This window comes from Lineus longissimus, chromosome 13 (genome assembly GCF_910592395.1).
Source record: "Lineus longissimus chromosome 13, tnLinLong1.2, whole genome shotgun sequence".
In the NCBI taxonomy this organism is placed as follows: domain Eukaryota; kingdom Metazoa; phylum Nemertea; class Pilidiophora; order Heteronemertea; family Lineidae; genus Lineus; species Lineus longissimus.
In genome coordinates, this window is record NC_088320.1 from 52,415 (window position 1) to 65,352 (window position 12,938).

At 44.4% G+C, this 12,938-nt stretch overlaps 1 protein-coding gene across 1 annotated transcript; it reads right to left on the reverse strand.

Annotated features, from left to right (window-relative positions):
- Positions 1-926: 926 nt before the first annotated feature.
- On the reverse strand, positions 927-7,363 carry LOC135498157 (3-hydroxyisobutyrate dehydrogenase, mitochondrial-like). Its single transcript, XM_064788333.1, has 7 exons — positions 7,240-7,363; positions 6,841-6,857; positions 6,215-6,350; positions 5,816-5,933; positions 5,385-5,506; positions 4,832-5,042; positions 927-1,884 (listed from the first exon to the last, which is right to left on the reverse strand). Exons 1-7 carry the CDS (start codon positions 7,313-7,315, stop codon positions 1,569-1,571), a joined length of 996 nt encoding a protein of 331 aa, XP_064644403.1. The 5' UTR covers positions 7,316-7,363; the 3' UTR covers positions 927-1,568.
- Positions 7,364-12,938: the final 5,575 nt, after the last annotated feature.

Below are 12,938 nucleotides of genomic sequence, written 5' to 3' on the forward strand. Positions count from 1 at the left end.
TGTGACTATGGCATCTCGTCCATCGACTCCTGACCAGGACAATGCTGATATCTTGAATGCTGACCGGCCCGGGATAGGCCCTGACATCCGAGTTCGTGCCAATATCGGGCTACCGGTCCTGCCCAAAAGTCAATGCTCTGAACGTCAAACGTCTTGTCTGTAGCTAGACTATGAAGACAAGCACACCAAGCAAACACACAAGACTCAATCTGATGAAGGCACGATACACAGACTGGTGAACTGTCTTCTCTGTGCCTCGATGTCTTGCCCTCAGTCAGGCCTCGTTGTTAATTTATCCCTTTGACAGCCAGATAGTGAACTGTCTTCTCTGTGGCCAAGTTGAGGTGTCCCACCCTCAGCTGCGACAACCAGGACGTTACCTAGGACACAGTATGTATGCATCATGACCCACGGACACCCAGCATGGGCTCACCAAGGACACAGTATGTATGCATCATGATCCACGGACACCCAGCATGGGCTCACCAAGGACACAGTATGTATGCATCATGATCCACGGACACCCAGCATGGGCTCACCAAGGACACAGTATGTATGCATCATGATCCACGGACACCCAGCATGGGCTCACCAAGGACACAGTATGTATGCATCATGATCCACGTACACCCAGCATGGGCTCACCAAGGACACAGTATGTATGCATCATGATCCACGGACACCCAGCATGGGCTCACCAAGGACACAGTATGTATGCATCATGATCCACGTACACCCAGCATGGGCTCACCAAGGACACAGTATGTATGTATGCATTATGAGAGGATAAGGTCAACGTGCAATACCTCTAATCAATTCTTGCATCTTCTAGTAGGCATACAAGCCAGACACATCCTTCCCTCAGCGACCAAAGGTCTGAGTAGTGTCGTACCCAGAGGTATCAGTCAAAAACATGGAGGCAAAAAGACATCAATGAAATATTTATTGAATGATATGGAAACATAACCTTGCCAGTCTGATGAAACATGACTGCACTAAAAGAGTCCATAGTAAGAATGAGGACTATGCAGCAGAGAGAACACAACCAAACAGTCCACTTCGCTTTGACAATACATGATGCCTTGTCTAATACAATACATGATTTAACACAGCACACATTTTAAAAAGAATTTGTGAATTCAATGCCGGTTACTCTAAGAATACAGATTTAGAATGCAGATTCCATTGACAGAGGAGTGTTCAAAAGGCAAGTAGCAAACGAAATTCAAAGAAATGTGTATTAGTTAATACTGAGGCAATCACACATCAAAAACGTGTTATTTACATTGACACCAATAGCCAATTGTTCACCGACAACATAGAACTACATGTCCATAGTTTATCATTTGTCTTCATAAATCACAAAGTTTACCGACATCAGATCATATCAAGACACATTCAGTTCATAAAATTGGTCACAAAAATGAAAAGTGTCATTTTCAAATGTTGCAGCATAACAGCCCGGTTTGGTGTGATCTCGATAATAGATGTATGCTGAGTCCTAGCGGTCAATACTACTCCCACCACCAGCTTGACAATATACAGGAGGCACTAAATTGGTGACTTCTTTATCGATTCTCCTGCTCCTGTAGGAACTTGAATACCACACCAAAGTCCTTCTCACTATAACCTTGCTGACACAATATGCGGTAGATTTGATGAGCCAGGGATCCGAGCGGTGTTGGTGCTTTCATCGCTGATGAGGCATTCTGGGCCAGTCCCAGATCCTTCGTCATAAGAGCAGTTCCAAATCCTCCCTTGTACTCATTACTTGATGGCACAGTCGGCATCACGCCGGGGCAAGGGTTGTATTTGTCACTCGACCAACACTGTCCTGAACTCATATTAATGATCTTGGCAAGCATGTGTTTGTCCAGTCCTAATCTGAAATGAAAACAAGTCGAATGCAAGTTTCTCTGTCAGTGTTTAGTGATGGAAGGACATAAACACAGACCATCACTGGCACTGTGTGATAGATCTGGTCAGTGTTTAGTGATGGAGGGACATAAACACAGACCATCACTGGCACTGTGTGATAGATCTGGTCAGTGTTTAGTGATGGAGGGACATCAACACAGACCATCACTGGCACTGTGTGATAGATCTGGTCAGTGTTTAGTGATGGAGGGACATAAACATAGGCCATCACTGGCACTGTGTGATAGATCTGGCCAGTGTTTAGTGATGGAGGGACATAAACACAGGCCATCACTGGCACTGTGTGATAGATCTGGCCAGTGTTTAGTGATGGAGGGACATAAACACAGGCCATCACTGGCACTGTGTGATAGATCTGGTCAGTGTTTAGTGATGGAGGGACATAAACACAGGCCATCACTGGCACTGTGTGATAGATCTGGTCAGTGTTTAGTGATGGAGGGACATAAACACAGACCATCACTGGCACTGTGTGATAGATCTGGTCAGTGTTTAGTGATGGAGGGACATAAACACAGACCATCACTGGCACTGTGTGATAGATCTGGTCAGTGTTTAGTGATGGAGGGACATAAACATAGACCATCACTGGCACTGTGTGATAGATCTGGTCAGTGTTTAGTGATGGAGGGACATCAACACAGACCATCACTGGCACTGTGTGATAGATCTGGTCAGTGTTTAGTGATGGAGGGACATAAACACAGACCATCACTGGCACTGTGTGATAGATCTGGTCAGTGTTTAGTGATGGAGGGACATAAACACAGACCATCACTGGCACTGTGTGATAGATCTGGTCAGTGTTTAGTGATGGAGGGACATAAACATAGGCCATCACTGGCACTGTGTGATAGATCTGGCCAGTGTTTAGTGATGGAGGGACATAAACACAGGCCATCACTGGCACTGTGTGATAGATCTGGCCAGTGTTTAGTGATGGAGGGACATAAACACAGGCCATCACTGGCACTGTGTGATAGATCTGGTCAGTGTTTAGTGATGGAGGGACATAAACACAGGCCATCACTGGCACTGTGTGATAGATCTGGTCAGTGTTTAGTGATGGAGGGACATAAACATAGACCATCACTGGCACTGTGTGATAGATCTGGTCAGTGTTTAGTGATGGAGGGACATAAACACAGACCATCACTGGCACTGTGTGATAGATCTGGTCAGTGTTTAGTGATGGAGGGACATAAACACAGACCATCACTGGCACTGTGTGATAGATCTGGTCAGTGTTTAGTGATGGAGGGACATAAACACAGACCATCACTGGCACTGTGTGATAGATCTGGTCAGTGTTTAGTGATGGAGGGACATCAACACAGACCATCACTGGCACTGTGTGATAGATCTGGTCAGTGTTTAGTGATGGAGGGACATAAACATAGGCCATCACTGGCACTGTGTGATAGATCTGGCCAGTGTTTAGTGATGGAGGGACATAAACACAGGCCATCACTGGCACTGTGTGATAGATCTGGCCAGTGTTTAGTGATGGAGGGACATAAACACAGGCCATCACTGGCACTGTGTGATAGATCTGGTCAGTGTTTAGTGATGGAGGGACATAAACACAGGCCATCACTGGCACTGTGTGATAGATCTGGTCAGTGTTTAGTGATGGAGGGACATAAACACAGACCATCACTGGCACTGTGTGATAGATCTGGTCAGTGTTTAGTGATGGAGGGACATAAACACAGACCATCACTGGCACTGTGTGATAGATCTGGTCAGTGTTTAGTGATGGAGGGACATAAACATAGACCATCACTGGCACTGTGTGATAGATCTGGTCAGTGTTTAGTGATGGAGGGACATAAACACAGACCATCACTGGCACTGTGTGATAGATCTGGTCAGTGTTTAGTGATGGAGGGACATAAACACAGACCATCACTGGCACTGTGTGATAGATCTGGTCAGTGTTTAGTGATGGAGGGACATAAACACAGACCATCACTGGCACTGTGTGATAGATCTGGTCAGTGTTTAGTGATGGAGGGACATAAACATAGGCCATCACTGGCACTGTGTGATAGATCTGGTCAGTGTTTAGTGATGGAAGGACATAAACACAGACCATCACTGGCACTGTGTGATAGATCTGGTCAGTGTTTAGTGATGGAGGGACATAAACACAGGCCATCACTGGCACTGTGTGATAGATCTGGTCAGTGTTTAGTGATGGAGGGACATAAACACAGGCCATCACTGGCACGGTGTGATAGATCTGGTTAGTGTTTATCAGAGGACTTGGCGATTTCTGGGCCACTTGGCAATCCTTGGCCACTAACCATAGACCCTGTTTATTAGAGAACTTGGCAGTCTTCGGCCACCAACCATGGACCCAGTCTATATGAGAACTCGGCAGACCTCGGCCAGCAACCATGGACCCAGTCTATATGAGAACTCGGCAGACCTCGGCCACCAACCATGGACCCAGTCTATATGAGAACTCGGCAGACCTCGGCCACCAACCATGGACCCAGTCTATATGAGAACTCGGCAGACCTCGGCCACCAACCATGGACCCAGTCTATATGAGAACTCGGCATACCTCGGCCACCAACCATGGACCCAGTCTATATGAGAACTCGGCAGACCTCGGCCACCAACCATGGACCCAGTCTATATGAGAACTCGGCAGACCTCGGCCACCAACCATGGACCCAGTCTATATGAGAACTCGGCAGACCTCAGTCACCAACCATGGACCCAGTCTATATGAGAACTCGGAAGACCTCGGTCACCAACCATGGACTCAGTCTATTGGAGAATTTGGCAGTCCTTGATTGCAACCATGGACCCAGTTTTTCAGAGGACTTGGTAGTACCTCGGTCACAAACCATTGGCCTAGTCTATCAGAGGACCTACTTACTTGATTCCTAGATTCATGGCCTCTGACACACCAATCATTGATATGGCCAGTAACATATTATTACAGATCTTGGCCGCCTGTCCTGTCCCCACCGCCCCACAATGCACCACATTCTTGCCCATCTGCTGCAGTATGGCCTGCGCATCAGAAAACAAAGATTCGCTCCCTCCGACCATGAAAGTAAGAAGAGCATCTTTTGCTGCGTTCACTCCTTGAATGAGAAATTGAAAGGAAACATTTAGCAGTGCTTGTTGCTTGGAAAGTCTAAGCAGCTGACATGGAGTTTCCTGAAATGGAGAATGCCAAACAGCATTCACTTCATGAGGCACAGCACCAAAATGGCCACAGAAGGATCATTGCAGAAACAGTGACACTAGTTTCAAGTAGTCCACAGGTAGCACTTGGGATGCTGGCAGCTACTTCATTTCAATTCTGAAAGAGAGCTGAATGTTTGCAATTTGAGACGGATGAGTGAGCTTGGACTGACCACCAACAGGATCAGGATGAAGTGTGACTCTCAGGTGAACATATAGAGCTACCTTGGCTAACTTACCACCGGAGACAGGAGCATCCATATAATCAGCTTGTTTCTCCGCACACTTCAAAGCTAGGTCCTTGGACACTGAAGGGTCAATGGTACTGCTGTCAACGAATAATGTACCACTCTGGCTTGTGCTGAAATTGAGCACATACCAGTAATACATAATCTATTACAATACAAATGGTTTTTTTTGAAATCATATGTCTATTTATGCCCCGCCCCCCAAAGGCCCAACCTGCATGCAGGCCTCACTAGTAGAAAATTGCCAACGTTAAACATCTTAGAAATTCATATTAACCCAAGCAACCAGAAGGCACTCACCTGAACTCAACCAGTAGATTAACCAATCAGGCTTGTCCAGGACTTCATGATCTTTTACTGTATTACTGCTGCCCAAAGTTACAACTCAAAAACTGACACCTGGTTGTGCCTGAACAAGTTACCTTAATAATCCCTCCTTCCCCGTGTAGACTTCAATCACATTCGGACTGGATGGCAACATGGTCACACACCTTTTAACTTGACTTGCTACATCTGCCGGGGAGCTGCAAATCTGGGCTCCTAAAGGGATACGGAATACAGCTTCACCTCCATCACCCAATTAAATCTGAGAAATCTGATCGACCCTTTCATTTCAAACATCAACATTTCAACAGGTGTGAGGATAAGAGCTGTTTTTGTGAAGGCAAATACTGCTGATTATTTAACATTTAATTCACAGGTGTTTTGCAATTACTCTGAAGGACCTGCACCCAACACCCTTCGTACAGCCGAGCAGTTGTTGTTGCGACTTTCTCCAATCATAAATTACGACATGCGACGGTTGTCAAATGCCTCATTACCTGCATTCTTTGCTGCATTGAGCGGTGCATCCATCACATCAAACGCGATCACCTTGTAGCCACTGTTGATGAGGTTGCGTGCCATGTGATGGCCCATGTTGCCAAGGCCCACAAAGCCGATAGTTCCTTTCTCTGCCTACAATGCATGCAATGAGAAACATCCTTAGCACGTGTTGCCACAATCAGGAGAGTTCTAATAGTCAGGGTGAAAGAGGACTAAAGAAGCCAGATGGTCACATGATTTCAGAGGTGCCATCTTTGACAGCGAGATGGTGACATCTTCACCACATCTACCAACGCATTGGTGACGGTATTAAGTAGCCTTTGAATAGTCTTTAGAATTCAGTCAGTCATTACCAAACAAGATTACCTAAGATTACCTGTCGACTGCATGACACGGACAGGAATTGAAGTCTTTGATTGTGTCTGAAATATAAGCTGTGAACGTCTCATGACGTCACGCAGGACGCGATTCCTACCGCTCAACTACTGTCGATGCACAGAATGACTAATGTGCACAGAATGACTAATGTGCACAGAATGACTAATGACATGTGCACAGAATGACTAATGCATAAGGTAACTTGCTGGGGCATTTGCCAATGCTTTTAGATTGCTACACTTACCCTTGATGGACTCGACACTGAAATAAACAAAAAGGAAGGAATCATTCCCGAGTGATAAGGAACGATTTGGATGAACGAAAAACACCTGAGACCTAAAAGGGCGTACAGCAGTCGCACAGTTACCACTGCAGTAGTCTGTTACAGATGGTTGTCGACTGATACTCTAAGAATCTTGTAATTGTATGACTACCGATAGGTAGGCCAATATAGCCTAGGCCTATAGTAATAGTAGGCATGGTAGGCCTAGGCTAGGCCTAATTCATTCATTGCCAAGGCAAATATGACATATTTTCCTCCAGGTTACTAGGTGACTATTTCTCCATTTACACCAAACCATGCAACCTTGGCCGACAACATGACGACATGCTTGAAGTAAGGAAACAGAAGACATTTATTAACCTGAAAACGACCGAATCCCGGCATTGAAGGCACGAAAAGAGGGTTTTAAACGAAGCAACATTGAGCCTCTCATCATAATGTTCGTATCCGGTCTTTTCGCTCCCTGACCTTTTCGCCCCCAGTCGTTTCGCTCCAAATCGAAGTCGTTTCGCACACAGAAAGGGACAGCCACCTCGAATAGGCTTGTTACTCTGAGCGTAATTAATCATGAAGACATGGACAACCTGGCAGTCTCTTCTATACCGCAGGCACAAGGGCCTAGCCTTAGCTACCCAGGCGAAAAAGATCTTGGATTCACCGCAGTAAAATCTGAATTTAACATTAGCCTGGTGAAATCAGTGGGAGAGCTGCTATCATCAGCTTGGTTGTGACCGGGTCCAAGACGAGTGAAGCGGGCTGGTAACTAATATTCAGACCTCGCTCAGACCTTGGACATTGTGACAGCTGTATGGGAGCGAAACAACAGGCCTATTCTCCAAGCGGAGGTTTACGGTGGCCCATAGAGGACATGCGTTTATTTTCAATATATTAGAATATTTTTCTTTTTACAATGCGTTTTTTCTCTCTCGAATTACAACCGCCGTCGGATTTATTTCTCACCGCCGAAAAAAAAATTCCCATTGCCGGGTTAAAAATAATAATTCCCACCACCGCCAAGGAAAATAATATCCACCGCGGTGGAAATTAACATCCGGCGCGGTGGAAATTAATATCCACCGCGGTGGAAATAATATCCACCGCGGTGGAAATAATATGTTTAAAACCACAATTGTGGCTGGACTTGTATCAGGTCAAGGAGAGTAACAACATCAGAAAGATCGGAGCGGGAGCGAATTCGTTAAATTGACACCGGGTGGATATTATTTCCACCGCGGTGGATATTAATTTATCGTAAAAAGCCTGAAGCTTAGGATCCTTTGACTAATTCTGATTTGAAAAGTCACGATCCGACACTAATACTTGTGTGCCCCACCCAGTGTATGCTCGAAAATACCATCTGCCGATTCGAACAACCATTCTCGGTAGTACTCGAACGCCCGGAATCAGTACTGTGCTGGAGTTTGAAAAGTTTGGGTGCGGGGTATGATAATGATTATAATGAAAATGTTTACATCTGTACATGCATGATTAGATAACAATACAAGGAAAAAGAAAAAAGAAAACAAATTCTGCTGATTCACCGGGGGTCGAACCGGTGACCTGCCGATCCTAACCCTTAAGATTTTTCTCAACATATTGCATTTATAAACCTCAGTGATATAAAAGATTATCATTGCAGTTGCTTTAACGTTTGATTGGCCTTTTTTAAAGTTTTTTTAAAAATCGAGGCCAGCAGGGTCAGAGTCAACCAATCAATTGTTTTGAATGGCTCCGGCAGGGTCAAAAGAAATAGATGTTGGCGCCGATGATGTCAGCAAGAAGCGAACTTCCACCCCACCCGTGAGATTTGCTCTCGTCACGTCATGAGCACATTCAGGTTGCACTGAAGTGCCATCACCACTTTCAGATACCCAAATGCATCTAGTTTCTTTATTTGATGTGAAAACATGGGGTCATCTCGGCTATTTATTCGCTATATGGCATCTAAGTACAAGTGGTTTTCAATATCCTCCGCGTCTCATTAAGACGTAGGAGTATAAAAAGCCTGAGGTTTAGGACACCCTTTGACTAATTCTGATTGGAAAAGTCACGATCCGACACTAATACTTGTGTGCCCCAGTGTATCCTCGAAAATACCAACTGCCGATTCGAACAACCATCCTCGGTAGTACTCGCGAACGCCCGGAATCAGTATGTGCTGCAGTTTGAAAAGTTTGGGTGCGGGGTATGATAATGATTATAATGAAAATGTTCACATCTGTACATGCATGATCAGATAACAAGACAAGGAAAAAGAAAAAAGAAAAAAAATTCGACAGATTCACCGGGGGTCGAACCCGTGACCTGCCGATCCACAGTCAAACACCTTCAGCGCTGAACCGTCAAACTTTCATATTGAAGTGGAGATTTTATTCGCCTCTTATATGCGGTATGCAAACGAGCGCGCCACAATAGTGACGAGGTCGCGCAGGTGGCAAATTGATTCGCCGAAATAGTTCCAAGTAATCGTATATTGCGATAGTTGTTAAGATTTTTCTCAACATATTGCATTTATAAAGCTCAGTGATATAAAAGATTATCATTGCAGTTGCTTTAACGTTTGATTGGCCTTTTTTAAAGTTTTTTTAAAAATCGAGGCCAGCAGGGTCAGAGTCAACCAATCAATTGTTTTGAATGGCTCCGGCAGGGTCAAAAGAAATAGATGTTGGCGCCGATGATGTCAGCAAGAAGCGAACTTCCACCCCACCCGTGAGATTTGCTCTCGTCACGTCATGAGCACATTCAGGTTGCACTGAAGTGCCATCACCACTTTCAGATACCCAAATGCATCTAGTTTCTTTATTTGATGTGAAAACATGGGGTCATCTCGGCTATTTATTCGCTATATGGCATCTAAGTACAAGTGGTTTTCAATATCCTCCGCGTCTCATTAAGACGTAGGAGTATAAAAAGCCTGAGATTTAGGACACCCTTCTAATTCTGATTCGAAAAGTCACGATCCTACACTAATACTTGTGTGCCCCAGTGTATCCTCGAAAATACCAACTGCCGATTCGAACAACCATCCTCGGTAGTACTCGCGAACGCCCGGAATCAGTATGTGCTGCAGTTTGAAAAGTTTGGGTGCGGGGTATGATAATGATTATAATGAAAATGTTTACATCTGTACATGCATGATCAGATAACAAGACAAGGAAAAAGAAAAAGAAAAAAAATTCGACAGATTCACCGGGGGTCGAACCCGTAACCTGCCGATTCTCAGTCAAACACATTCAGCGCTGAACCGTCAAAGCTTTCATATTGAAATGGAGATTTTATTCGCCTCTTATATGCGGTATGCAAACGAGCGCGCCACAATAGTGACAAGGTCGCGCAGGTGGCAAAGTGATTCGCCGAAATAGTTCCAAGTAATCGTATATTGCGATAGTTGTTAAGATTTTTCTCAACATATTGCATTTATAAACCTCAGTGATATAAAAGATTATCATTGCAGTTGCTTTAACGTTTGATTGGCCTTTTTTAAAGTTTTTTTAAAAATCGAGGCCAGCAGGGTCAGAGTCAACCAATCAATTGTTTTGAATGGCTCCGGCAGGGTCAAAAGAAATAGATGTTGGCGCCGATGATGTCAGCAAGAAGCGAACTTCCACCCCACCCGTGAGATTTGCTCTCGTCACGTCATGAGCACATTCAGGTTGCACTGAAGTGCCATCACCACTTTCAGATACCCAAATGCATCTAGTTTCTTTATTTGATGTGAAAACATGGGGTCATCTCGGCTATTTATTCGCTATATGGCATCTAAGTACAAGTGGTTTTCAATATCCTCCGCGTCTCATTAAGACGTAGGAGTATAAAAAGCCTGAGGTTTAGGACACCCTTTGACTAATTCTGATTGGAAAAGTCACGATCCGACACTAATACTTGTGTGCCCCAGTGTATCTTCGCAAATACCAACTGCCGATTCGAACAACCATCCTCGGTAGTACTCGCGAACGCCCGGAATCAGTATGTGCTGCAGTTTGAAAAGTTTGGGTGCGGGGTATGATAATGATTATAATGAAAATGTTTACATCTGTACATGCATGATCAGATAACAAGACAAGGAAAAAGAAAAAGAAAAAAAATTCGACAGATTCACCGGGGGTCGAACCCGTAACCTGCCGATCCACAGTCAAACACCTTCAGCGCTGAACCGTCAAAGCTTTCATATTGAAATGGAGATTTTATTCGCCTCTTATATGCGGTATGCAAACGAGCGCGCCACAATAGTGACAAGGTCGCGCAGGTGGCAAAGTGATTCGCCGAAATAGTTCCAAGTAATCGTATATTGCGATAGTTGTTAAGATTTTTCTCAACATATTGCATTTATAAACCTCAGTGATATAAAAGATTATCATTGCAGTTTCTTTAACGTTTGATTGGCCTTTTTAAAAGTTTTTATAAAAATCGAGGCCAGCAGGGTCAGAGTCAACCAATCAATTGTTTTGAATGGCTCCGGCAGGGTCAAAAGAAATAGATGTTGGCGCCGATGATGTCAGCAAGAAGCGAACTTCCACCCCACCCGTGAGATTTGCTCTCGTCACGTCATGAGCACATTCAGGTTGCACTGAAGTGCCATCACCACTTTCAGATACCCAAATGCATCTAGTTTCTTTATTTGATGTGAAAACATGGGGTCATCTCGGCTATTTATTCGCTATATGGCATCTAAGTACAAGTGGTTTTCAGTATCCTCCGCGTCTCATTAAGACGTAGGAGTATAAAAAGCCTGAGGTGTAGGACACCCTTTGACTAATTCTGATTGGAAAAGACACGATCCGACACTAATACTTGTGTGCCCCAGTGTATCCTCGAAAATACCAACTGCCGATTCGAACAACCATCCTCGGTAGTACTCGCAAACGCCCGGAATCAGTATGTGCTGCAGTTTGAAAAGTTTGGGTGCGGGGTATGATAATGATTATAATGAAAATGTTTACATCTGTACATGCATGATTAGATAACAAGACAAGGAAAAAGAAAAAAGAAAAAAAATTCGGCAGATTCACCGGGGGTCGAACCCGTGACCTGCCGATCCACAGTCAAACACCTTTAGCGCTGAACCGTCAAAGCTTTCATATTGAAATGGAGATTTTATTCGCCTCTTATATGCGGTATGCAAACGAGCGCGCCACAATAGTGACAAGGTCGCGCAGGTGGCAAAGTGATTCGCCGAAATAGTTCCAAGTAATCGTATATTGCGATAGTTGTTAAGATTTTTCTCAACATATTGCATTTATAAACCTCAGTGATATAAAAGATTATCATTGCAGTTGCTTTAACGTTTGATTGGCCTTTTTTAAAGTTTTTATAAAAATCGAGGCCAGCAGGGTCAGAGTCAACCAATCAATTGTTTTGAATGGCTCCGGCAGGGTCAAAAGAAATAGATGTTGGCGCCGATGATGTCAGCAAGAAGCGAACTTCCACCCCACCCGTGAGATTTGCTCTCGTCACGTCATGAGCACATTCAGGTTGCACTGAAGTGCCATCACCACTTTCAGATACCCAAATGCATCTAGTTTCTTTATTTGATGTGAAAACATGGGGTCATCTCGGCTATTTATTCGCTATATGGCATCTAAGTACAAGTGGTTTTCAGTATCCTCCGCGTCTCATTAAGACGTAGGAGTATAAAAAGCCTGAGGTTTAGGACACCCTTTGACTAATTCTGATTGGAAAAGTCACGATCCGACACTAATACTTGTGTGCCCCAGTGTATCCTCGAAAATACCAACTGCCGATTCGAACAACCATCCTCGGTAGTACTCGCGAACGCCCGGAATCAGTATGTGCTGCAGTTTGAAAAGTTTGGGTGCGGGGTATGATAATGATTATAATGAAAATGTTTACATCTGTACATGCATTATCAGATAACAAGACAAGGAAAAAGAAAAAAGAAAAAAAAATTCGACAGATTCACCGGGGGTCGAACCCGTGACCTGCCGATCCACAGTCAAACACCTTCAGCGCTGAACCGTCAAAGCTTTCATATTGAAATGGAGATTTTATTCGCCTCTTATATGCGGTATGCAAACGAGCGCGCCACAATAGTGACAAGG